The 24,820-nt window shown below is 38.6% G+C and overlaps 1 protein-coding gene across 7 annotated transcripts in view; it reads left to right on the forward strand.

Annotated features, from left to right (window-relative positions):
- Positions 1-24,820, forward strand: part of L3MBTL3 (L3MBTL histone methyl-lysine binding protein 3) — a 79,307-nt gene that overhangs the window by 19,117 nt on the left and 35,370 nt on the right. For 6 of the 7 annotated variants that reach the window (XM_058835815.1, XM_058835816.1, XM_058835820.1 and 3 more), the window contains exons 3-11: positions 3,512-3,623; positions 5,776-5,935; positions 6,935-7,073; positions 8,406-8,490; positions 10,610-10,701; positions 13,219-13,323; positions 14,675-14,810; positions 18,260-18,351; positions 18,889-19,040. In XM_058835815.1, coding sequence (XP_058691798.1) covers positions 3,512-3,623; positions 5,776-5,935; positions 6,935-7,073; positions 8,406-8,490; positions 10,610-10,701; positions 13,219-13,323; positions 14,675-14,810; positions 18,260-18,351; positions 18,889-19,040 — 1,073 coding nt within the window. The remainder of the gene's footprint in view (positions 1-3,511; positions 3,624-5,775; positions 5,936-6,934; positions 7,074-8,405; positions 8,491-10,609; positions 10,702-13,218; positions 13,324-14,674; positions 14,811-18,259; positions 18,352-18,888; positions 19,041-24,820) is intronic. The other variant, XM_058835819.1, reaches the window with a different exon arrangement.

The following is a 24,820-nucleotide window of genomic DNA, read 5'->3' on the forward strand; positions in this document are numbered from 1 at the left end:
GTATATCAGGGCATCATTTCCTGAGAATGTGAAAATGTATCTCAGCTCTGAGTGGAAGGAATGTCTAATGATGTTTAAATGGAAGCTACTGTTCTTGATCCTTGTGGAAACTGCAGACAAGGCAGCTGAGTAAGTTCTGTGATGTATATTTATCTATTAGCAGCTGGACTCTTCCTGCCAACTCAGTTACAATATGTTTGGATTAACAGAATTGCAGTTAATTGAACATGTGTATTTTTGCCCTCGTTATTCACCTGTACGTGAAGCTCTAGAAGTTAAATTTCCGAACCAGATGCTGTATTTATTCCTGTTTATCTTCATTTGAATTTGTTCAGGAAAGCTACTGAGGTTTTTTTCTCTTCTCTGGTACTGTCTGATCTATTAAGACCATTGGCTTCATAGCATGGGACAGAGAATAACCTTAAGAGCTTACTTAAAATTTACCAACAGGCATTTGACAAAAGTCAAGTGGATTGAATTTATACCCCAAAATAACTTATATAAACTTAAATAACTTATTCTCTTTCAAACATCGAAGTGACAAAAATCAGTCCTTTTGGTGAGTTTATTTGTTAAGTACTTGGTTATGGCCTTTGTTTCCATCAAGAGGAGTTTCACTGTTTGGTGTAATGAAGGCAGATTGAAGGGAAATCCCTTTATCCAATGCATATTTACTTAAGGAGTTTTGCGACTAGAAAAGAAATTTTTACTTCTCGGAAACCTATGGATCCATCCTCAGAAGTTAGCTCAATGGCACTATTTCTATCCCTCTATATCGCCTGCTTTGACATTTCAAAATGTCAAGACACCTAGGGAAGTGTCTGGGAGGACTGCTCTTACTGTATTTTGGCTTGGAGGAAATATTATGATGAAACTTTTACTTTTAGGTTTTCTGTTGCCTGCACTTGAAGTAGAAGAGACTTACAAATATATTGAATTTTTTTCATAGGCACATAAACCACTATTAATCTAGATCCAAAAAAATCCTTTTTTGCCATGCTTCCAGCAGTATACACTGGTTGGCATGTTGCTCTGGAAGCTCCTATCCTGTGATGACTTTGTGCAGCATGCTGCTTTGTACATCTATTTATCCTGTTTTTAAGCAGTTAACCTTTGTCACAAGCTGTTCATGGCTTTTCCTCCCCAGCTAAAACCAGAGTATGACTTCCCAGGTCTGAGGTGTTGCTCTGGTTAGCCACAGAGAGCTTGGTGTATACAGTAGCGCTGACACTGTCGATGGGGACATAAGGAGTGAGAGCAGACATGAATCCAAGTTTGCCTCCAGGCAGGGACTGGAGTTCTCTGACACTAGTAAAGGCAAGGCTGCAGGCAAAACCAGGAGTTCCAGTGATCAGTGAGGCAGTGCCCAGTTGCACTGTCGTGCCCTCCTGCCTGCTAAGGCAGTGGCAAGTTGTCACTCCCCGTTACTGACACCTGGCTCGGTATCCTGGTTGTTGAGGAGCTTTTCCTTAATGGTTCAGCTCTTGCTGCAGTTAACAGCCTCCAGGGGAAGAGTGGCTGGGAGCAGCCTTCCCTGCAGTCATCTGTCTTCCATTGTTTGGTGCCTGTCAGTCAGCAGTCAGCCCTCTGGAGCCAGAAGGGCTGGCAGGTCACTGCATTACCTGCGGTGATGTCCTTGCATTCCACAGGAGGCCCCCGTGGAGGAGGAACGTGTGTGGTGTCGGGGCTGGCCATTGACTGAGTCATGTAGAAGTATCCCAGGTATCTGGGTACCCCAGGACTGTTCAGAAATACCTTTGGTGCATGGATGTTCCAGCTGATACTGTATGAGGGTGTGGGAGAGTGTTTTGAAGAGCTGCTCAGTAACCTCCCTGTGCCCTGTCGGCTGGTAGGCTGCAGCAACCTGCAGGTGTCTTGGCTCATGTTCACAGCTTGCCTGCAGTGAGACAGCTCCTGCAGAGCTGGAGCTCTTGAAAGCAAGGAAGGTTTTCCCTCTGACATCCACCTGTTGTAGAGCCAGCAAAGCGCCAATAGCAAAAATGAGCTTAACTAAAATAGGAACAAAACTGAGTGTGTAAGTCAGCTGTAAGACTCTTCTGAATAGTAACTCCACTGCTTTTCTTTGGGTGGAACTGCGTGAATGTCTCTCCACAAACTGAAGTATCAGCACGTGGTGTTTAGTGCATTTAGTTGCCTTTCAAAGTTGAACTCATGGTGTTTTAGTCCAGATGGATTTATCAGCAGTTTGTCCATGCTTTCATATCTGTTGTGAGAACAGCTGATCACAGGCAAAAATCTTAGCTCCAGGCATCATATGATTGTATGAGGGCCTCTTTTTCCTTTCCCTTCCCCCAGCTTATTATTTCTTAGCTGTTCACATTCCTTAGGACCTGTTGGATCTTTGCAAGTGTTACGGCTGGAAGGACTGTAATGGTGAAAGCTCACTGCTGTGGTGTGTGTATGTGAGAGTCACCTTTGCTTGCAGCCAGAATGGCTTCTGTTCAATACTGTACCATGGCAGGGTCCATAGTGAGGGGGTGTGATGTGTTCAACAGCCTCTGGAGGTACAGAAAGGGTCAGTGTAGTGCCTGTTCTCATTTTCCCAAGGTAAGGTTGCCTGACCAGAGAAACAGAAATAGGCTTTGTGCTATGGCCTTGAAGGAAAATCCTCTCTGGTGGGTGCTGGAGAGCTTTGAAGGACTCTCTCAGATATAATTTTCCCTTTTGAAAGCTGTTGGTATGAGCACCACGCCGATAAAGGCCTGTTCTCTGTGGCAAAGGCACCCCTTCACTGTTCAGAGCAGACACTTGGGGACAAAACACTGCCTTGAGCTAAACCCATGTAGCCAGCTGGGCCTGCAAACCACACAGTGTCTGGGAAGCAGAAGTTATTTTCATGTGGTAGTGCTGTAATCGCTACGGCGTTGGGAAGAAACTTCTCTTCTGGCAGCAGGACGTCTATAACTCGTGGTGCTCCAGTGTAAGCACAGCATGTGGGGCATTGTTGAGCCTTGTGTCTGGCTGACAGCAGTATCACATTCAGCGTGTAATTAAACACCTCATAAACTGCCTTGAGATGTTTGTTTATGTGCACTTTATAGTGGAGAAGTACTGTGTTTTCAGAAATTCAGCTGAAATTTCTGTACTCTGTGAAGCATTTGGTGTGTGATGTTCATTCAGCTCCCTTGTCCTCAGAAGGAATACTCGGTGTCTGGAGCGTGTTATTTTGCTGGCAATGAAAAACATATGGTTAGGGGATGTTCCCATGGATTTCTGTTACTGATTTTTTTAAAATGTGTGCCTAAGTTAGATATTGGAGGCATCTGTATCAGTATCTATTGCAAATTAATATTTATAGATATCAAAATGAATTCACATTTGGCTTGATAGAAACAAGAACGGCTTGTTTTGAATTCCATGGGGATAAGCAGAAACACAGAATAGGCAATGTGGTGAGGACACTATGTAAAAACTATGTTGAATAGAAGATACTCCAAGAGACTTCTAGTAAATTTTTACTATGCTCTATGCCATTTGTTTTGTCTTACAGTTTAGAGTCAATGAATTTGGGGCCCTGGAAGTAATTACAGATGAAACTGAAATGGAAAGTGTTAAAAAGGCAACTGCTACCACAACCTGGATGGTTCCAACTGCTCAAGAAGGTCAGTTAAGAAGCAGGAAATATTTTTTGTGGTAGACTGTAGTTTCTTTAATGTATCAGCTTTTCTTAAAGCTTGCCTCCAAAATAAAAAAAAACAAAACAACTTACTTGCTTTAATGGATAGAGTATCTCTGATGAAGTGACCCGTTTCTTGGGATGCAAATTAATATGAAAATAAATTAATTTCAAGTTGAAATAGTTCCGCTGTTAAACATCTGAAGTTCAATTACAGCCACAACTTTTTTCCTTACTGTAATTTTTAGACAAAAATTCTGTCTAAATTTAGAGTCTGTATTTTCCCTCTATTTAATTTGCAAAGTAGTAAATTTCTTTTAATTATTGAGAATTTTAAATTATTGAAATTTTTGTTGAGCTGGCTCTTGAGACTGCCCACAGACTTTGCTAACTGCCTAGAGCTCGTTTGTGCACTGCAAACTGCCTTGGTATGGCCAGCACAGCTGCCACCACTGATGTCAGTGTTAGATGTGCAGTGTGTACCCCCGCAGATGCCTTGCTCCTGCCGACTGTGCTTTTTTGCAGCATTAAAATCAGTGTATAGTAACAGTGAATGTTTATCTTGAATCTATCTATCTACCAGATAAAGTGTTTCCTGGATTTAAAATACTGAAGTAAGAAACACCTTTTTTGTTCAAGGAAAGTGGGTTTACATGGTCATAAATTACTGCAATCTTATTACACTGACTCCAGTAATGATGGAGTAGCATGAAAGAGAATATCACAACTGGTTTTACGATTATTTACAACTATCTAGTTTTTTCCTTGTTGGTATTGCATTTTATCAACTTTCTCTTAAAATATGCACTCAGTAAGTCCTTTGAAAAGCAGACTTCACCATTTTTGTTTCATAATCGTCCCTATAAGCTCAAGAAGAGAAGTCGGTGAGAGCTTTCCTTTGCTGCTCGCTTGCCATTAAAGCGTAATTGTCTTGTGGTACATTAACACTGGTAGGAAAGTGGTTTCCCCCCACCAAGGTTGGAAGCTTCAGACCACAGATGTCTTCTGTAGCAAGGCAGTGTTAGTTAATTCAAGTTTCAAATCTGTGATGAGAGTAGTACCATTGTGATAGTGGAGTAGCACAACAGGTTCTCTGCTTAGACTGAGAGATCACTTACAGACAGCAAAGCACGCAACTGCATCCCCTCCAGGCTGACAAACCTAAACAAAAAATTGTGTTTCTGTTTTGAAATTGAGCTCCGTTTATGGACATATAAACATATTGACTAAGCATTCTGCTACTACTTATACTGTCCTTGATTAATTTAGTGCTTCCCAAAAGTAAAAACACTGCTAAAATTTTCCATTGTGAGAAGAAATGGTTGTTTTGAACCACTTATGATGCTGGTGTGTAAATATAACACACATTATATATTCTTCTGGGGGAGATAGCCTGCATGCAAGAGCTCATTTGACTCTGCTTTCAAAGACAGTACAGTGCTTAAGCAACATAAATAGTTTGTGACTTGAAATTTGCCTTTTGGGGAGGTACAAGACAACAACCTGTTCTAGAGGCTGTAGTACTTGACAGTGCTTTGTACTTGTTTGTGAGGAAAGTAACTGCATTTTCTCCTAGATACAGCCTCTCTTAGGCTCTATGCCTCTTATGGGGAGCTGCAGCTTAGGATCAGTGAGTAACTTGGTATTTGAAGATTGCTTTGATACAAGTTGAGTGGTGTTTCACTTCTGGTGGACCTGAGGCAGGTTGAGCAATAGCTGCTGTTAGAGACTGCAGACCATAGTCAGTGATTTGCTTCCAGAAGTAATTTCGCCTAATGAAAGACAACTCCCCCCGTTTTCTCCCAAATTTAGGTATAGGCATATCAGCAGGAGATGAGGTCATGGATTCTGAGCAGTGATGACTCGGTGGGCAGTCAGTGCCTGTCACAAAATTCAGTCCTTCCACAAAGTAGCCACATCAGGCCGTGGCAGAATAGTGGGTTCCTCTCTCCTGTTGCAATGTGAAAACCCAACTTGCTTGTCAGCAATCTGGACCTCATGCAACCACTAACTCCTAGTTCTTCATTCTGACAAGAGGGATGTGGCTGATGTTTTTCTGTTTGCTTGGCAAGGCCTGCTAAGGATATTTGAAATGTATCACCTCTGCCTAAGTGAAGTTAACTTTTGTCCTTGTGCAGCCTTTTCAGAAAAGACAGGGATCCCCACAAGGTTGAAGGAAACTGCAAAAGTGGATGGACTTGTTTTCTGTGAAAACTGTTACCGCTATGGTACCATAGAAGAGTTTGTTCCTGAAGGGAAATTTTGCAGCCAGAAATGTGCCCAGCAAGTAAAAAACAAGTAGGTGCTATAATAAAGCATAGAAATGAAGAATTTGGCATAAATGCAGCATGAGAGTGAAGCAGTGGGATAAAATGTTCATGGCGGGGCAGAGGGAGGTAATAAGCAGACAAGTTTCAGTGTCACCATTGGTTTGTAATGTTCTTTCACTGTTTTTTTGTATAAATGCCTTAACAACATTTGGTTTTGTCTAACACTGACATTGAAGGCAGTCTTTTTCACTCGGTGTGCTGTGTTCTGCTGTCAGATGCAAGCAGTAAAACAGTCTATGGGATGCATGAATCAGTGTCAGACTCCCACTCTGTTTCAGTCATTGGAATTAAGATAATCAGTAATGAGATGGTTGGGGTGGTAAGTTAATTATAATTAAGTGCAAGAGCTGTTTTATAGCTGACAGTGAGTGAAAACATGAGCATACTGCAGTTTCTCAGTTCCTTTTTTCAGCTAGTGCATTTCATCTCATCATAAAAGCATGTTTGTGTTAGTGTGTCCATTCTGTATTGCATATTGCTAGACAGTGGCAGTTTTAAACATTTATGATTTTGTACATTTTTCCTTTTTTAGCTAATTGCTTCAAAGTTTTCTCTTCCGATTTCTTGTTTTGCAATTTGTACAGTCACATACCAGCTTTCTCCAATTGGATTTGTCAGACTTAACAATTACCTTTGCCTTCCTCTCTCTAAACTGCCCTGCAGTCCTAAACATTTCACAGTTTGCTTCTCCGAGAGACTTGATGGTACATGAAAAAAGACACACTGTTTAAAACATGTAAAACTTGTTCAGCATAAGCTGACAGCTTTCCTTTTACAGTTGCTATTGTGTGTCTCTCAGATTAATTCTTTTGACAGACTTAATTTTCAGTAGTATTTCTAAGAATATGTTTGGTGTAATACTATGGGACCCACACATTTACTTGCTTTTTTACTTGTTTTATGAATATGAGAAGTGAAATAATAGTAATAATATTGGCTTTGTGTCATTGTGTTACTCCTGTGATAGAGAACCAAAGGAGGAAAATCCCAGCATGGAGTGCAATGGAGAAGATGATTCTAAAGGCATTCGGAAAAGAAAAGCAAAAGTACCTCTGAAAGAGGAGTCCCGGGATAATGGGGAGAAGAAGGAGAATCCTGATGAAATTGTTAGTATGCATCATAAACCCATTCCTGCAAGTATTTGGGTGGGAGTTTTGCCTTGTATTGCAATGTCAGTAGCTCCATCAGTCCAAAAAGAGAAGAGACTTCATCACTCTTGTCAGAGCCACAATAAGTAGTTGGTTTGCCAATTTAATTATGCCTCAGCAGTAAATTGTAATTATTGACAATTAATTGATACAAACCGTTTTTTGTGTTTTTTCCCTGCTTTTTAAAAAATAGAACAAAAATAATTTAAAGGAAAAATGATGCTAATGTAGAGTTGCCATGTCTTCAGAATGGAAAAACAGGAGTACATATTTCCCAACAACCCTGTTACTTTGTCATTCTGCACATGAATAAATAACTATAGACCAATAATTTATTTACTAAGAAAGCTACACTACAGTTAAGAAGGGAATACTTCGGATTTTCTTCGTGTAATTTGATGTTAAAAGTCATAGCCAAAAATTTTTTATGCTTTTGTGTTGCAGTATCATTTGCTTTGGGGCACCTTTTGTGGTTTTTTTTTTCCTTTTGGATTTATTCTTCATTTTAGAAAAAGCTTACCACAATACCTTCCCATAATGTTTATTTTCTTGTAGTTTGTGTTTCCAATAACTGTGACACTACTGGGGGTAGCACAGTTTTCAGGGAGAAGGGTTGAGTTCTGCAACCACTGAATTGTCAAAACACTGAAGACGCGAGTTGTCAGGAGGGAATTTGCAGCTCTCTGTATAGCAGCATCTTAGGCAAAAGTCACAGATACCTTCTTTGTCTCCATGCATCTGCCCTCCCAGATGGATACTTACTCTGCTCATTTGCTCAGGTGCTCACAAAACTGTTAGTACAAAAAAGTGGAATAAAATTGAAAGGATCAGTGCCATTTGGTATTTAATAAGGCAATTATACATTTGAAAAAAAAAAAAACCAAACAAACAAAACCAGAGTAAAGCTGTGAGAAGTTTTCCTTTAAATTGTTTTGGAAGCATGAACATGCCAAAGATATTGCTATTTATCAGTGCCTCAGCAAAGTCTGCTGAAGGCTTCATACTCTGTCTCTGGGTCAGGCGAGGCTGGCTGGCTGACTGCCAAGAGGTAGGAGTCCTGCCTGCCATTTTCACTGTTTGCTGTGATTTGTCACTGATGGCTCACTTTGCTTCTATTAGACATCTGCATGTTTGCTTGAGGTAGGAAAGAGCTGCGTCAATAGCCATTTAAATGAAGTCACTGAAGTTTAAACTTCAGTATCTCAACTTTTACCATACCAGACTTGTAAGCTAATGAGGTTACTGTATTTTATTTTTTTTTTAAATTTTTTTTTCCTCTTTCTAATTTAGGAGGACAAACCAGAAGGAAGGATCTTGAGAGTCTCACAGAGAGCCAGGAGAAAAAGAAAAGGGGACATAACAATTTTGAAACAAAGTAAGTTAGATTATGAAACAAAAATCTCAACCATCAATTCTTCAGGTAATATCCGTATCTTATTGTGAATTGCCAGCGTTGTTTCACAGAACTTGTATTCCCTATTGAATTTTTTTCAGTACAGTCAAAGGACAGTGACAGTGTTATTTACAGCAATTAAATTTTTAAGTCTTCACAGGAGAAGATATAGTGAGTGTAAATGCAATTAATGTGCATTTTAGGTTTTTTCTTTTCATCCCTCTAAATAGTGCCAGTATTAGAGGGAATCAGCTCCATTGAGTTCCCAGATGTTGAAAGACATGTATCAAGCAGAAGTGGAAGTTTACTTTTGTTTCCTTGGGGATCAATTTTGCATCTTCATTATGTGCTGGAAATAGACAAGTTTATGGAACTGTTTAGGAATAATTGCTGTAATCAATCCAAAGGGACATATACTGCATCAAGCAAAATAATAAAACATATTTTAAATGAGTGCTATTCTTTCAAGCTGTTTGTACGATAGATAGTTTTAGGAAGAATTGGAGAATCAGCTGCTGTTATACCTCAGTGGTACACCAACCACAGACCTGCATCTTGCCCTCCAGAGTGCTTCTTACAGTAGATGGGGAGGCATTACAGAGATTGCCAGGCCACTAATCAGCACAGAACTCCAATTAGCTCTGACATATACCAGGCAGGTGAACTGCTGGTTGAAGATGCAACAATAAAAGTTATGAAAGATCCCCCTCCCATGACAGAATCATTCCTGAAATGTTTCTACAGTTGCTTCTAAGGCTGAAGAGATAAGAAGCGTGTGAGACACGAGCACAAAGCTGATGCTCTATGGAAATCACTGCTGCCCACTGACAGAATGATTTATAAATTTCTTCCATTGGAGTTTTTTTTTTTTTTTATTTGGGAAAACATCAGTATAAAAGTGTAAACTGGTATAAAAGACCAATTTGTATTCAGAACCAGGCACAATTCATTTCTTTAATGGAATAGATAAAAACAGGGTAAATCCTGAATAAGATGAATGTGTTCTAATAGTGTTGAGTGATCACTATCACTCTGAAATTTATTATCTTTTGGTTACATTATCATCTTTCTTCAGGAGAGTTTGGCATCACTATTGTTATGGTTCATGTTTTAATCATAAAAATGCTAAGCCAGACTGTTACTTAAAGGATTTATTTTTCCTGTGAGTAGCCCACAGTCTGGATCTAGCCAGAATCACAGTGTGGACTGTGATGAATCCTTCTGATGGTGTGAGCTTGTGGTCTGAAATGCTAAACTGCCTGTGCAGAGGAGGCATATGTGGCCAGCCTTCAGGCCACCTGTTCTTGAAGTTCCTGGTGATTGCTAGTGCAGGTAGTACCTTATTTTCAAGGCCTGAGAGCTGTGTGACTGTAGCCATTACTAAGATGGACTGGAAGCAATATTGCAATTACTATGCAAGTGTTCATACTGCGTGAACAAACCTGAAACTGGCTGTTTCTGTCATATGCTAATGACATCCTGAGGGAAAAAAATGCACTGGTGACAGTTCTGAAGGCTTGCAGAAAATACTGTTAAATCACTGCCTTTCTACCCCAAACCATCAAACTACAAAGTGATAGAGTAGGTGAGAAACGTTCTGAATACTGTTAAAGAATAGGGTACTTCAACCGTGATTTAAAAAAACCTACTCTGAGAAGTATCCAGTTGAAAACGCTTTCCACTGAAAGAAAGACATGTGAGAAAAAGGAACCCCTTAAAATACTGGGTATTTTGTGATTTGAACTCAGCTTTTTACACATTTGCAAATTGTATATCCTAATGCTTCTTAGGAGCAATAAGGAAAAATGCATTAGAGCAAAAATTTGTAAGTCATTCTTGTCACCTTAAGGAGCTTTTTCTTGTTACTAATCAAGGTTTGAACTGCTGGAAATGTTTCTGGACAAACTAGGAACCTTCATGTTCCAGGTGCCTTTCAGCCTACACAGAACTTCTCCTTTTTCTGAAATAAATTCTGATCAACACCATGAGTGCATTTCATAAAATGTAAATTTAAGAATATTATAAACTTGCATTGTGGATTTTTTTTTCTTGAGATGTTAACAGTTAAATAATTATTTCACTGTTTTATGCTTCTTTATAGCTGTACCCTCTAAAGGAAGGCAAGCATGGTGTTGGGCATCCTATCTGGAGGAAGAAAGGGCCATTGCAGTACCTACTAAGCTTTTTAAAGAGGTATGACCTGAAATTTAAGTCAGTGAACCACCTAAGATCGTGAAATTCTTAAGAAATCAATAAACAAAAATAATTTGAAGATTTTATGTTTTTCTTGGGAAAACCTGCATGATGAAAATAATGCTGTGTCCGTCAGCAATTATGAAAGCAATTATCTCTCTGTTTTTCTCAGAGAATTCTGTTGTTGTAGATGAATGCTGTCAAATCAGACTGCAGAAAGCAGATGCTCTTCCAAAATCTGCAGTTCTAGCCATTCCTTCTAGTCTCTGAAACTAAAAAAATGTGATACATGCCCACACTTTTTCATGCCGTATCATTTTCTTTAAATATGTTTAGAAAGGTGGTACAAAGGTCATCTTTTGTCTTGTTGCTTTGATTACATTACCTGTCTTTTCTTCAGCTTCTGCTGACATTATATTTTGTTACTACATCAGATACTACTTTGTCTTGTTCTCCTTTTGCCTGTCATCTGATTGGATGTCACATCATCGTGTCCTGCTTGTCCTTTGCCTGCTATGATAGTCTTTGTCATTTCAGTGCTTTCATTAGTGCCACCTCTCTTGCTTGGAAGAGAGCTCTGTGTCCAAATCCACAAGATTTCCGTGCTGTTATCTTCCCTTGCAAGACCTGGTAAAACATGTCTCAGCTGCTGTACTCCTGCTATATGTTACTTTTATTTTGGTAATTCTGTTCTTACTTGCAGGCTGTTTCTCACAACCATTTTTTCTGTATGCTTCATACTTCTGCTATTGAATCTTCTCTGCAGGAATTAGCTTTTCAGCTTACCACACGTGTGTGACGCTGATCTTTAATTGGTGGTTTAGCTGCTATTGAGTTAGAAAAGCGAAGAACTGATATTTAGGTGTACAGAATCCATTGATTTGTAGGTGGAAGAACAATAGTCCCCTGACTATCTTCAGTTGTGTCCCCCTGTGCTATATACTGGCTCAAAAATTAGCAAGAAAACAATCAGGATAAAGAGTGTCCTAGTGGGAAGGTAGATTTACAAAGCACTGCCTGTCTGAAGGGCCATGAAATGCTGTAGCAGTACAAAGGCTTTGCAGGGCACTGCAGACGGTGCTACGTGATGTTTCCTCCACGTTGTACCTGTCTTATCCAGCGCGTCTTAATTTAGTATTTTCTGTCAAAGTCTTTAGCCCCTGGGTAATGCTTGATTTAGTGTGCAGTATTTAAAGCCCATAGCAGAAAGGGAATTCTTAATAACACTCAGAATTTGGCCAAGTAATATTTCTTCATTTTACAGATGAACAGGCAAGCCACATAAGTAGATGGGTTAAAATAAAGCCCAAACCAAACATCACCACCAATTATGAATCCTTGAATTCTGTTTGCATTTTGAGTATTACACTTTTTTTCTTTTCATTTTACTGTTTCAGAAGCAGTACTTTTGACTGTGTTGTTTTGTACACTTAGTTAGGAATGATCAGGATGATGGAGAATCCTTGCCATTCCCTGGTACTTAGACCTTAGATTGTTTTCCAAGCTGTGTCTTCAAGGTTTCCCTTCCTTACAAGTAGGTGATGCCTCTCCAAGTATCTCCCTTGGTACCTTTCTCTTCCCTTTGGCTGCAGAGGTTGCAGTTGACTCAGGAGCATGTGTTTCTTAGACAGAAACAGAAGGAAAAGTGAACATTTAAGATGCTTTTCCTGTGTTTTTTTCTGTAACCACTTGGGACATAAAAACTGGCTGTGAATTTGCTAACCTGTGGATCTTCAGTTTTGGTTACTTACTTTTCTGATCTTTTCTCTAATTTAACCTTCTAATCTTCTGCCTTCCATCCTCTTTAACAGAGGGGTGATGATGCCTGCTGGTTGAAAATATGGTTGATCCATCCTGCCTAGCCTCATTTTCACTTTCTGTTTTTTGAAAGATATTCTTCTGGATTCATGGTAATGTGATATAAGGGTAGTCATGTTCCTGTGATGTAGAAATTCTCCTGGAAGACTGCATAGTCTGGACGCAGCATATAAAGGACAAGAAATATAGGCTATGTCTACATACAATGTTCAGTATTTCTGCCTTTCAGTTCATCTTTCATTGCCTGAGATGTGGAACTGGAAAGGCAAAACAGAGTCACTGTTGTGATTATTTTAGGAATGATGCCCACCAGGAAGGTGTCAGTGTCACTGTACAGCCTGAAAACTAAATAATTAAATTGCTAAGATGTTTTATTGACAATTAGTGAAAAAAAGTTGAAGACAAATGATATCATCTTCTTTCCCTTGATTCTTTTGCTAATTCTTCCTAATTTTCTTACATACCTGAAGTTTCAAGTCATTCTTGTATCCATGTGTTTTTCAAACTATCATCAATTTCTCTTTTCCTCTCTACATGTTTGAAAACATGAAGCTTTAAGTGATTTATTAGTTCCTTCAGAAACATGAATAGTAAATAATCATTATTCTATTCCTTATAAAGATATTGTGTCTTGCTCTGGTAATATTTCAGAATATTGAAATATTTCAGAAATATTGAAACTGTTCTTTTCCATTGCAGTATCAGTCTTTCCCATACAACAAGAATGGATTCAAGGTAGGGATGAAGCTAGAGGGTGTGGATCCTGAGCACCAGTCCATCTACTGTGTTCTCACAGTGGCTGAGGTAAGCCAGCAGCCACAGTGTGGAGTTATAGTAGAGACTGAAATGAAACAGCAGCAGCTGAAAACCCTCACCCTTACCTAACAGGCAGACAGAAACTATATGTAGTTTCTGTAGGAAGAATTTTTAATAATGCTGTATTATTTCTGCCTGATAGACTCGTAAAGGATAATATCCAGTGTCAATGCAGCAATACATATATTTAACATACACAGCTACAGAAAACAGTATTAGGCTAATTTGATGCTGTGTGATTCTATCTGTAATCCTGTAGAATGTATTTAAAAGAAAAAATAAATAGAAAAGAAATATGACAACTGATACATAGCAGTTTTATAGAAGTTTGATAGTATTTGCAGTTGCTGATACGAGTACCTAAAAGTTTCTTGTGTGCTGTTGTGCTACAACTTTTTCAGGCTGATGGCTGCAGAAATTGCATGTATTGGCAACCTGTGCAAGTTAACATAATATAAATAGCTTAGTGTAAAATACAAACTCAGGTGGTTTTTTTTGCTGTGGTTCATGAAATAGTTTTTCTGATGAACAGCTTCTTTGCTTTCAATAGAGAATCTGCTTCTCAAGCTTATTTTGTATATCTTTTAAACATACCTTACTTTAAGTTTTGCATCATTTTAATGGGCTTTTGGATTTCATTTGTGAATTTAAATGGGGAAACTGGAAGCTATGTCAGAGTACAAATTAAATATAAAATAGGGTTGATGTTGAGATTTTCACTGATGGCTGCAGTGAATTTATGGCATTTGGCACTCAGGGAGATGTGGAGAACTTCCGTACAGAGAGAATATTGTGTCCTGTTTTTCTCCTTCTCTCAGTGGTTGACTTATTACTTCATGGAACAATGAAGTTCTGGGGAATACTTCCACTGACTTCTCATCTTTACTTAAACAGTTTTCAGTATCTCTCCGGAGAGCCTTTTGAACATACTTATTGTTCACTGCTCCCTTGCATATCAGTTAATCAGGATAGCTCGAGAACCTCATTATCTGCACTTTGTCCTCAGTTGAATCAGATGTATTCATGCTCTTCTGTAGGGCTTATGCTTTACTCTGATGCTGGGTTGAACCCTTTTCAAGTTTTTGAGCACTACTGGCAATAGCCAGCTTTTAGTTAAATTCTTTTGACCAGAAGAGGAGACACTCAGACTGAGAATATCTTTGCCTTTTAATTCTCTCCTTTTTATAAAATGAATTTATTCATCCAGTGCTGGAATGGGCAGAAGTGAAAAGCTGATTGAAAACATACAGTTATTTTACATAATATTGAATGGAATTGGTTATGTGTAGGGCAAGGATCTTAAAATATAGTGTTGTATGTTGTCAATTCTTGCTTTTAGGTTTGTGGCTACAGAATAAGACTACATTTTGATGGATACCCAGATTGTTACGATTTCTGGGTGAATGCTGATTCTTCAGACATTCATCCTGTAGGATGGTGTGAAAAAACAGGTCACAAGCTTCATCCACCAAAAGGTATTGTTTAGTTTAAATCTGTGTGTTTTACACAGTTCTGAGATTGAGAATACCTGTGCAATGCTGTAATATTTTTTTTTGGCAGAAATGTTTTAGTTCATTTAGTTCATTTAGTCAAGAGTATTTGAAAATGGCAAATTAAAATCTTGCCTAAAATTTCAAGTTCAACTGCATGCCCCTTTTATTCAGTGAAACCAAGAAAACAAAATGCGCCATAAACTCTTAAATCATTCATAAGGCATTAGGTAAAAAACACAACTGAGCAGCAAACCTAGACCCCAGCTTACTGCAAGGAAAATGGCAGCATACTGGTGACATATATGCTCAAACTGAGGTTTCACAGGCAGCTGAGGATCTTTAGTGGAAGGTCTTAGGACATTTTTGCTACTACATAGTGATCACTGTTATTGTACATATGTTGGTACAGACTAATAAAGACTGCCCTTTCCACTAAGATTGTCTGAAATAGAGACAAAAAGAGGAATGAACAGATAAATAGGGAGAGAAAAAGGTAAGATTGCAAGCCTGAAAGTATAATTTATACATGGATTATGTAAATGGTTTACAACTATTGAAGTGTGTGTAACTTACTTGCATAATTAATTCCTTTTCACATTGTGTAACTTTTTTTAGCATTTGGAGGGCATCTGCACTGAACTGTACCATGAAAAATAGCATTGGGATATGGAGTATGTGGGGATGAAGGGAGCAAGTCCTGAAGTCTGGAAAGTGGGAAATAAATGAATGTGCCATTTTGGCATACATGGTGAGGGTAGTATAATGTGGTTTAGAAGGGCTGGAAAATGAGGAGTGCAGGAATTCAAGAGGGTGTGCTTGCAGAGGATTATAAAACTGGATGTAAGGGCTCAGGTGTGGAAAGTGAGAATAAAGCCACTGGAAGTGTAGGGGCGGGGCGGGGGCCTGCCAGTGTGTGAGGATGGCATGTCTTTCAGTGAGCCTTGGGAAACATGAGCTGCTCTTCTGAGTGCTCTGCAAGCTCCACTCTGGCTACAGTGCAGGAGTGCTCTGTGCTGCCACTTGCCTTGGGACACAGTTCTGCATAACTGGTTGTGTAGAAATAGCAGTTTATTGAAATTCAAGAGATAAGAATTTCTTAGAAGGTTGGCCTTCATTGATGTAACGACTTGTATGTAGCAAATGGGCAGTTCCCAGTTACAGCGTTCCTGATGTTATTACACCGTGCTTAGTAAATTTTGTGTCTATGATGAGGATTTGTCATCTTTCACATCTTACATGCCTGGTTTAGAAAGCTTTGGTTAACCGTGAATGATTGCCCCTGGGAGAACTTTGTGAGGTTCTGCTTTTCCAAGGAGAAGAATAATATGCCAGTTGTAGGCTGTTGGGACTTCTTTTTCACTTGGGTTGGACAGATTGGTTATATTTTGCTGTGGTATGACATTTTAATAATGATTTTTATAGTGCCCATTGCAAATTTTACAGATGCTAAAGCAAATGAAAGTTTTGACACAGGATACAATATTTATATAAAATAGCACCCCAGAGAAGAACGCAAAGGTTTTCATTAGTAGCCTTTAGTTTTCCAGCTAAAATGCAAATTTATGACCTTCATGGTATAAACCCTAAGCAATTTGGAACCTGGTGGTCTGACTTGGGGAGGGGGGGAAGGTGTGGGGAGTGAGGGACATGAGACAGAAAGAATACTATTCTAGATGTTTTCTGAAACTTATTTCTATCCATGTTTATTAAAATGGAAAGAGTGGGTAACTCTTAGTGCTGCTGGGCAGGTCAGGTCTTGTGATGGGATATCTCCCACCCCCACAGCAGCAGAGGCAACAGACAGCTGCTGCTGGACTTCCAGCAGGCATAGGAGATTGAAGAGGCAAAATTGAACTGCGTTCCACCAATATTAAAAAAGATGGTGTTTGGGACACTATTCATTTTGTGTAGAGGAGGCCACTTTTTTATCTTACACAGCTAAAATCTGCAGCAAGACAATGTATGTACATGTATGTATATATATATATATATATATATACACATGTAAAAATTGCATTGACTGATCTATATCCGCAGTGAATAAGTCAAATTGACTTTTGGTCTTGTATGACAGATGAGTTAGGAGCTTAAGATCTGTTTTTCTCACTTGGTGACAGGAAGACTCACACTGCCCAGAAGCTGTTTCACAGTCTACTAAAACCATTTTTTTTTTTTTTTTTTTTTTTTAATGGGCTTTGTCTTAGTCCCAGTAACTGATCCCATCACTTGTGCAGTAGGTGGGAGCTTTTTATTGTCTGATGTGAGCTTGGACTTAGGTTTGAATACTCTCTAGAACTACAAAGCGAAAATGAAAAGCCTAAATACTGTATTGCTTTAAAAATGATTTCAAGTGATCTACAGCTGTAGTGTATCAAAACAAGAGGCAATTGGAGTATAAGGAAAGTATTTTTGTTTGGACTTGTAGGTTAATTTGTGTTGACTACTGTTTAAAATGAAAAGTGAGAAAGCCCTGTGCAGAGGAGGTGAAGGTAAAGGGTTTTAAACTTGCGGTTCCTGGGATAATATGAGAATCTCAGGTTAAACAAAGCAGTTGTCTCTGGCATATTTGAGTACTACTTCAAGTAGTTAAGAGGTGACACATTTCAGTAAAGGCACTGAAATTTGTTGTGGTCTTGCTTTACTGGGTTGTAACATATTGACTGAAAGAGATGTTTCTACAACTGTTACATAACAGAAAAGTGAAGGAGGAAATGTATTTGCTTCCAACTCCTAGTATTGTTTTTTAGATTAGAACTACAAATGATTTTTTGTAGATTATTTTATGCAGTTCAATATATTATGAATTATTTGTATTTTTTCCCCTAAGAAACTAAACATTAAGAGAAATACACATTTATTTTCAAGTGTTTTATACATGGAATAAAAAATGTATAAAGTCTATGCAGGACAGTTTACACTGTGAATTGAGAAAGGGTCCTGAGGCATTGGTTGTGTAAGCAACTGTTTAGATATAACCTAGGGGAGGTGTTTTAAAGCTAGAAGTGATGATGCTGTATTAGTGAGAGCCTGATGATGTAATACAGTGAAGTCTGAAGGAGGAGGGATTTTTTTTTTTTTTTTTTTTCTTGGACTGACAGGCATAGTAGGAAGAGTTTTGGGATCTGTAGGTCATTTTCTGATTCCCAAAGCAGAAGCAATAGACTGAAAAGCAGCTGGAGAACACTTGCTGGCTGTGTGTGTATGTCAGAGAGACTAACAAAGGGAAGCTGGGTGGTACCTGTGAGGCAGACAGGTGGTGGTAAGGTGAGGTTTTCTTGGGAGAGACAAAGAGGTGACTTGTAGCCTGTGCTGCTTGGCAATGTTCATTCAAAGGGAAGAAGATAGAAGTATAAAATTGGTCTCTTGCTGATACATGCACCTTGTGTCTCATGCCTATCATTTCTTGCCCTTCTTTTACAACCCTCATTTAGGATATAAGGAAGAAGAATTCAGCTGGCCCTCCTACTTAAAGGCATGCAAGGCTCAAGCTGCTCCTAAATCACTGTTTGAAAACCAGAATGCAGTAAGTAGTCGTTTGTTAGTAATGGTGTAATTGTGAATATGCTCATGTGTGTGTTAGAGACTCATAGCACATTTCAGGGATGGCAGACTTGATCCTGAAATTTCAAATGAGAGTGTTTATAGCAAAATGAATAACATTCTAACATTCTCCACTGCAGCTAACCTCTGTAGTTCCAATTCACTATTTTTCTATGTATCTGTTTAAACTTCCAATGCATTCTTAAATTAAAGATTTGTTATTTGTACTGTGTCTTGCACCATAATCTTGTGGAACAAGAATGGTCTTTCAGAGAGAGTATCTAAGACAGCTAAAACTAACACATTTAATTTTAGCAGCATGTTTAGAACTTCTTTTCTTTCATAAACCACTAGTCTCTGTGTTTGGGCATTTCTCATGTCAGCTAATGAGGCTGCTGTTGCTCTGTTGGGACAGTTAATTGGAAAACGTGGAAATGACATGAATATGTTTGCTGTGGATGATGTGGAGATCTCTGGATTGATAGTATTTATCTTCAGTTAAATGTCTTCCTCTATGTAGACAGTGATTCCCTCGGGATTTCGAGTGGGGATGAAGCTGGAAGCCGTAGACAAGAAGAACCCGACTTTCATTTGTGTTGCCACGGTAACAGACATGGTGGACAATCGTTTTCTGGTTCATTTTGACAACTGGGACGAGAGTTATGACTACTGGTATGATGTTTTTGTTTTGTATCCTAGTGAGAGATATCAGAAATGTGTTAACTTTAAGTGCTGTTTTCTGTGATACTTTCCAGAGTGGTGATAGTTACCGTACCAACTTTTGCTAGATTTTTAAGTATGGCCACCAAAGTAGGTCTCAGTGGCAGACCAAAGGAATTAATTTTCCCATGTCAAGTTGCATGTGAAAAATGCTGAGGTTGTGCTAAATGAGTGTTAGTGTGTGCTGCTGCATTTGGAGTTGTGGATTGATTTAAATTACATATTAATCTCTGAGTCTGATCTTTTCATTGGAGAATATAACCATGGTAATGAGATTAAGTGTACTTGGAATTAGTTTTACTTATAATTGTAAATTGAAGGGAAACCTGTAAGTATTCATAAGGTTCTTGATTTCACTTATGTTGAAACCGAACTAGTTTCTGTTTCAACATAACCGAACTATGTTCTGTAAAGCATCAGGATAATGGCAAAACCTGATTTTAGTCCTCTGTGTTCTACATTCCAGTGGTAACTGAGGTCCTGCTATGCTGACCTGTGTTAGAGATGACATTTCTGCATGTTGTGTGGTGGAGGGGCTGTGTGTATCTATATGGGAAGGTCAGTGGATGGAGCAGGATGTACTAGGAGCATAAAGACCGTGAAGGAGATTTATGTTGTTACAGTGCAGGTTTGTATTTGCACTTGGCTCTTCATTTGCTAGATCACTTGGAGCAATGCAGTTTACCTTACAGTCTTGGGAGAGTAAGTTACTGCAGAACAGGTAGAGCATTGTTGTGGATCCCCTTTATGGCTGGGGTTTGGCAGTGGCAACTTAATTGTATAGCTGAGCCTATAAAAATAAATTAAGAAAATTTTCGTCATCTGTATTTAATGATGAGTTTGGTACTATGTCAATGAGAATGCCACAAAACTATAAAAGTAACTTCAAAACTTTGTGAGTCCATGTCTTCAAATAATAATTTTGTGGACAGTGTGACAAATAAATGGAAGTAGAACTGAATTATTGAAGCAGTAGTGAACAGTCAGTTAAGTGAGGCCAAGAACCGAGTATCAAGATAGTAGATCATACAAGTCAAAGACCAGAAAGATTAGCAATTATTTCCACAAAGAAGTAACACAAACCATACTTTTTTCCTATAAAGCATCAGGAAACTGGGGACTAGGAAAACTTACTCTGAATATTTTGGTATTTGAATAATAGATACGACATTAGATATTGATATATCTAATAATAGATATGGCATTAATTAATAATCAAAATGGCAGTTAAGCAAAGCTTTTATGGAAAACAGTGCAATATAACAGTGCAATTGTTTGTTCAGAGGTAGCATAGGTTTCTAAAATACTACACTCTATATAGCAGACATATACTGAATTTCAGACTTGTTTATATTCCAATGTCAACAGGAACTCTCCACCAATCTTTTCAGAGGAGGGAGAAGCAGCTTTCGAGTACATAACCAAGCTTTACATTTATAGTATTAATTATAGTTGTAGTATCCTGAAGTGGGTTTTCTGAATTTTGTATGTAGATACATGACATAAAAGGATATCTAAAGGATATCTTATCCTAAAGGATAAAGAAAATTTGAAGTAGAAAGCTAATAGGTTTGCCTGTAGGTTTTGAGAAATCATCGTATCTGTGTTTACACTAACATCAAGCTTAAGTTTTGTTCTTTTGGTGAAATTGCGAAATACCTTTCTGGAAGCAGCAAGAAGATGCTCCTGGAAGTACTGTACATGGAAATTAAATTCTGAGTAATGTAGCCTACCTCTCAGCATTGTATTGAAAATAGTGAATGGAGGAAGAAGGAAAGAAAAGGGGAGAAAACAGTGGCAAATGAAAATAAGCAGTGGAGTGTCTGACCGAAAGAGAGTCGGAAAATGTAACCTGAATGCATCCCACTTACATTTTTAATTTTAGATATCAGGTTTGTAAGGGCCTTAAAATATCTTAGGTGCATGAATTTCATGTCTACCAACTGCTGTCTCTAACTAGAAACGAAAAGGTTTTTGGAGATTACGCAGAACCAAACCTCACAGTTTCCTTGTGCCTGCAAGTAAGTTTCAATCTCAGAATTATAATGAAGGTGAAATGCCTTATTTTGTGCATGTTGGTTATTTTTAAGCAAGTACCTCTTTTCTCTGTATACCTTATGTGTTTTATTTGGAGTAGACTGAACTTTCTCACTGAGGTTAAAATAACCTTTCCTATTTTTGGATACCTGAAGGAGAGCTGACTGATATTACTGACTTCAGGCAACAGAAATCCATTACCATCGCCTAAGGGTTTTTAGGCTCCAGGCTTTCAGCCTGAAGATTCTCTTCCTTACTTTCTTCCTGAGCATTAGAAAATACATTTTTGGTTCAAAGTAAGTACCCTGGCTAGAATTAGTCATTACAGCAGTTCTTTAATGCATGGTCATGCTACATTCAGTGTATTATAAATCCTATTAAATTTTCCTTTGATAGTGGTTTTTAGATGGAACAAAATTGTCAAATTCAAGATTTTATTTAATGAAGGAGAATTTTGACCTATACAACGTAAGCCTTCAGGTCCTTTCCATCTGTTCAATCTCTTTTGATGAAACATAATACTGCTTTGAAAGCTCAAGGCATTCTCGTTCAGTGAAACTTCTCAATTTTCTTACTGTTGGCTGAACCTGGAAATAGCATTGGGAATCTTTAGGTATGTCAGAACTATGAATTAACTACAGGTCCATCCTATATTCCTCCATTCCCTTACATCAGTTTTGCTTGCACACAGAACGATGTTGACTCATCTAACTAATTTTTTTTGTGGCCAAATGGAAACACAGCCAGAGTTTGTGAAAGAGATGAAGCTGTTCCAGCTTGTTGCTGCCTGTCCACAAGAGAAGTGGTGCAATGGCTGTGCTGGACATACAGCATTCCCAGACTTGCTGCCTCAGAGAGCTCTGGGTGCCCTCACTTATCCTTGGTTTGGTCTGAACTTCCCCTGCAGAGAAAGTTGTAAAATTTGTAAGCTTTTGGGATCAGCTAACCTGGAGTGTGTTAAAATACAGTGACCCATGCATCACTGACTGCTCTGTTCCTGTCTTACACAGAAAAAATATTTCTGAAGCCTCCTGTGAAAATAAAATAGCTTTTGATTTTTGGAACCATTTTTTGATCTGTATGATGTTTGGAACAGGCTGGGCTTCAGTTGTGAGACTAAGAGGCCAGCCCTGTTTGCTGTCAGTACTTACTACTTTCCTAGCAGCCAAGTCCTTAAAAGTTGCACTCTGCTTGTTTCATTTTTGAGATTATTAACTTTGCTCCACTCTCTGTTTGAAAGGAACCATCTTTTTAGAGGGGTTATATTACGTCAAAAAGAAGATAAAAGTCTTAAAGAACCATGAGTCACAATGCATGCTTTTAACTGTTTAAATGGAAAATGAACCATTATCTGACCCTAAATTTCATGTGAATCACCACGCAGCTTTCTTATCAGACTTTAAATAGAAAATATGGTAATGTTTTATGGTAATGCTATACCACCTCTGGATGCATGCCGTAACCTCCTGGATTGCGTTTTGAGAAGCCCTGAACTAAAATTATACCAGCTTTATACTTGTCAATGATGAAGTATTCTCAATTATGCACTAGATGGGGCTGCAGGATAGTTTTTGTGTTTTTCTTCCTTTTTTGTTACTCTGTTGGATGACTGATATGTCACAATCAAGAACTTGTATAAGTAGCATTCTTGAGGGCACATTGTTATTTTTGGGTGTATGGGGCATGTGTGTATAACTCATTTTTGATGGATAATATTTTTGTTACGGTCTGTATCTACACTTATTAAAGTGAATATCAGAATATCAAAAGCTTTGTTTCCCAAAAGGGAAAATCAGAAATAATTTCAAAACATAAAATTATTATAACATACACACTTACTGTAAAGACAATGCTGACTATTTAATTTAAAAACCTGTCCAGAGCTTCAGGTGGAGACGTATTTAAGAAAACATTTTCCTGAAATATTTGGTATTAACTTTTTCAGCAGCAAGCTGAATCATCCATCTCTCTTGATCTAGTTAGGATGATCTGTATATGTGAAACAGTTTTTTTGGGAAAAATTAGCAGGAGAGGTGAAAGTGATGAGTAGAAGAATATTAAGTCATCTTCCATGTGTGAGTCTCCCACTGGGATGTGCCCTCCTGCCGTGAGTTAAGGACTGTTGAACCTTACACGTGTTCCTTTCATGCAAAGTGGTGCACACACCAGGGAATCGTGTTGTCAGCTGCCCTCAGTTTTCCTTATTGCAGAGCTATTTCCTGGCCATTTTCATCCTGTAGCTCTGCCCTGCTTTGATAGTTTTTCCTTAGTTAAGATGTCCATAAATCAGCAAGCTGTCACGTGTTGTGTCCTTTTGCGTGGCTCTCTTACAGGTTCAGCTGGTGTACTCTGCTGCTTTTGGCTCCACTTCAGCTTTCTGTATTAGCTTCAGTTTCCAGTATGGATATTAGGTTTCTTTTTCTGTCTGCATGTTCTCACACAATGGAAAGAATGGTTCACAAGTGACATGAATTGTGGGGACATTGTTAATCTTGTTTTATTAGTCGAGCATGCATTTGTCACATCTCTACTTCTCGGCAGAAGGTGGTGTTGGTGCTCTGCTGTGGTCCAGGGGTAGGTAGGTTTTGAGGTGCAAAATACTTCAGCTCTTGCTAGTGTTGGTAACCTTTTTTGGCCTTGCAAGCATCCTCACAGTTCATGGATCATCGTGTTTTATGAAGTGTGTGAGCTGGGTGATCTGTCTGCTGTTTGGAACAAAGGAGATAAAAAGCTGCGGGATGTGGCAAATTGATTGTGAAAGGTCAGCATAGCCTTTATCATGTCCAGTTGACAACTCTTGGGCTTAATCTGATAGACTACTGTTGTTCTTCCAAACTAGACGTATGTCAATTAAATAACAGACATTAAAGCATAATAGTTTTACTTTAAATTGTGTGTGGCTTTTACTGATCTCTACTTTACATTATTCTAATTATTCCAAGCTAAAAGGCCTTGTAAAAATCAGTAGATGAAGATGGCCTGTATGATCTGATTTTGCTGGAACAGGGATCTTTCTTTTTCCTGAGTCCACCATGGTTGCAGAAGCTGCTTACAGGTGTATCTGTAATGACTGGGGTTTTCTTTTAAAGCAAATCAAAGTTTGTAGATGTTTCACACTGCTATTTTGCAATGCTGTTGAATCACAGGTGCTTTGTGTTCCATGCTCACTGTAATGTCAGAGCATCTTCCAGGAATCCATCTTTGATAGCAACATTCCTTGGTTATTTGCTTCTTCTTGAATCTTCAAGGCAAGAAGTGTATGCAGTGGCATTCACTTTTCAGAGTTTTATTAAAATATGTGTTCAGACATGTGCTTGAGAATTCAAACCAAATGCATTTAGGTTTGTCCTGATAAGTGTTTTAACACAGCTGCTTGATTAAGTATAATACTGATAATACCATAGTGATCCTGAGCATGGGAAGGACTTGTTCCCAAATTTGACTTGGGAAAGTTTTGAAACTAATTTGTGAACTTTACTTCAAAACATTTTAGGAAGTAAGAGGCTATGTCTTTTCAGTGCAGAGGTATACCTCATACATGTAACACTCCAAGCATGAGAGGGATTGAAGAGAGGAGTGCTGACCCACATTCTTGTTGGCTTCTCCTCAGAGTGATCATAAAGAGGAAAGAAGAGGCCAGAGGAAGCATGAAGGACTCGCCATTTTTCTCTTATTTTTGGGGAGCAGAACACTTC

This window comes from Poecile atricapillus, chromosome 3 (assembly GCF_030490865.1).
Source record: "Poecile atricapillus isolate bPoeAtr1 chromosome 3, bPoeAtr1.hap1, whole genome shotgun sequence".
NCBI classification, from domain to species: domain Eukaryota; kingdom Metazoa; phylum Chordata; class Aves; order Passeriformes; family Paridae; genus Poecile; species Poecile atricapillus.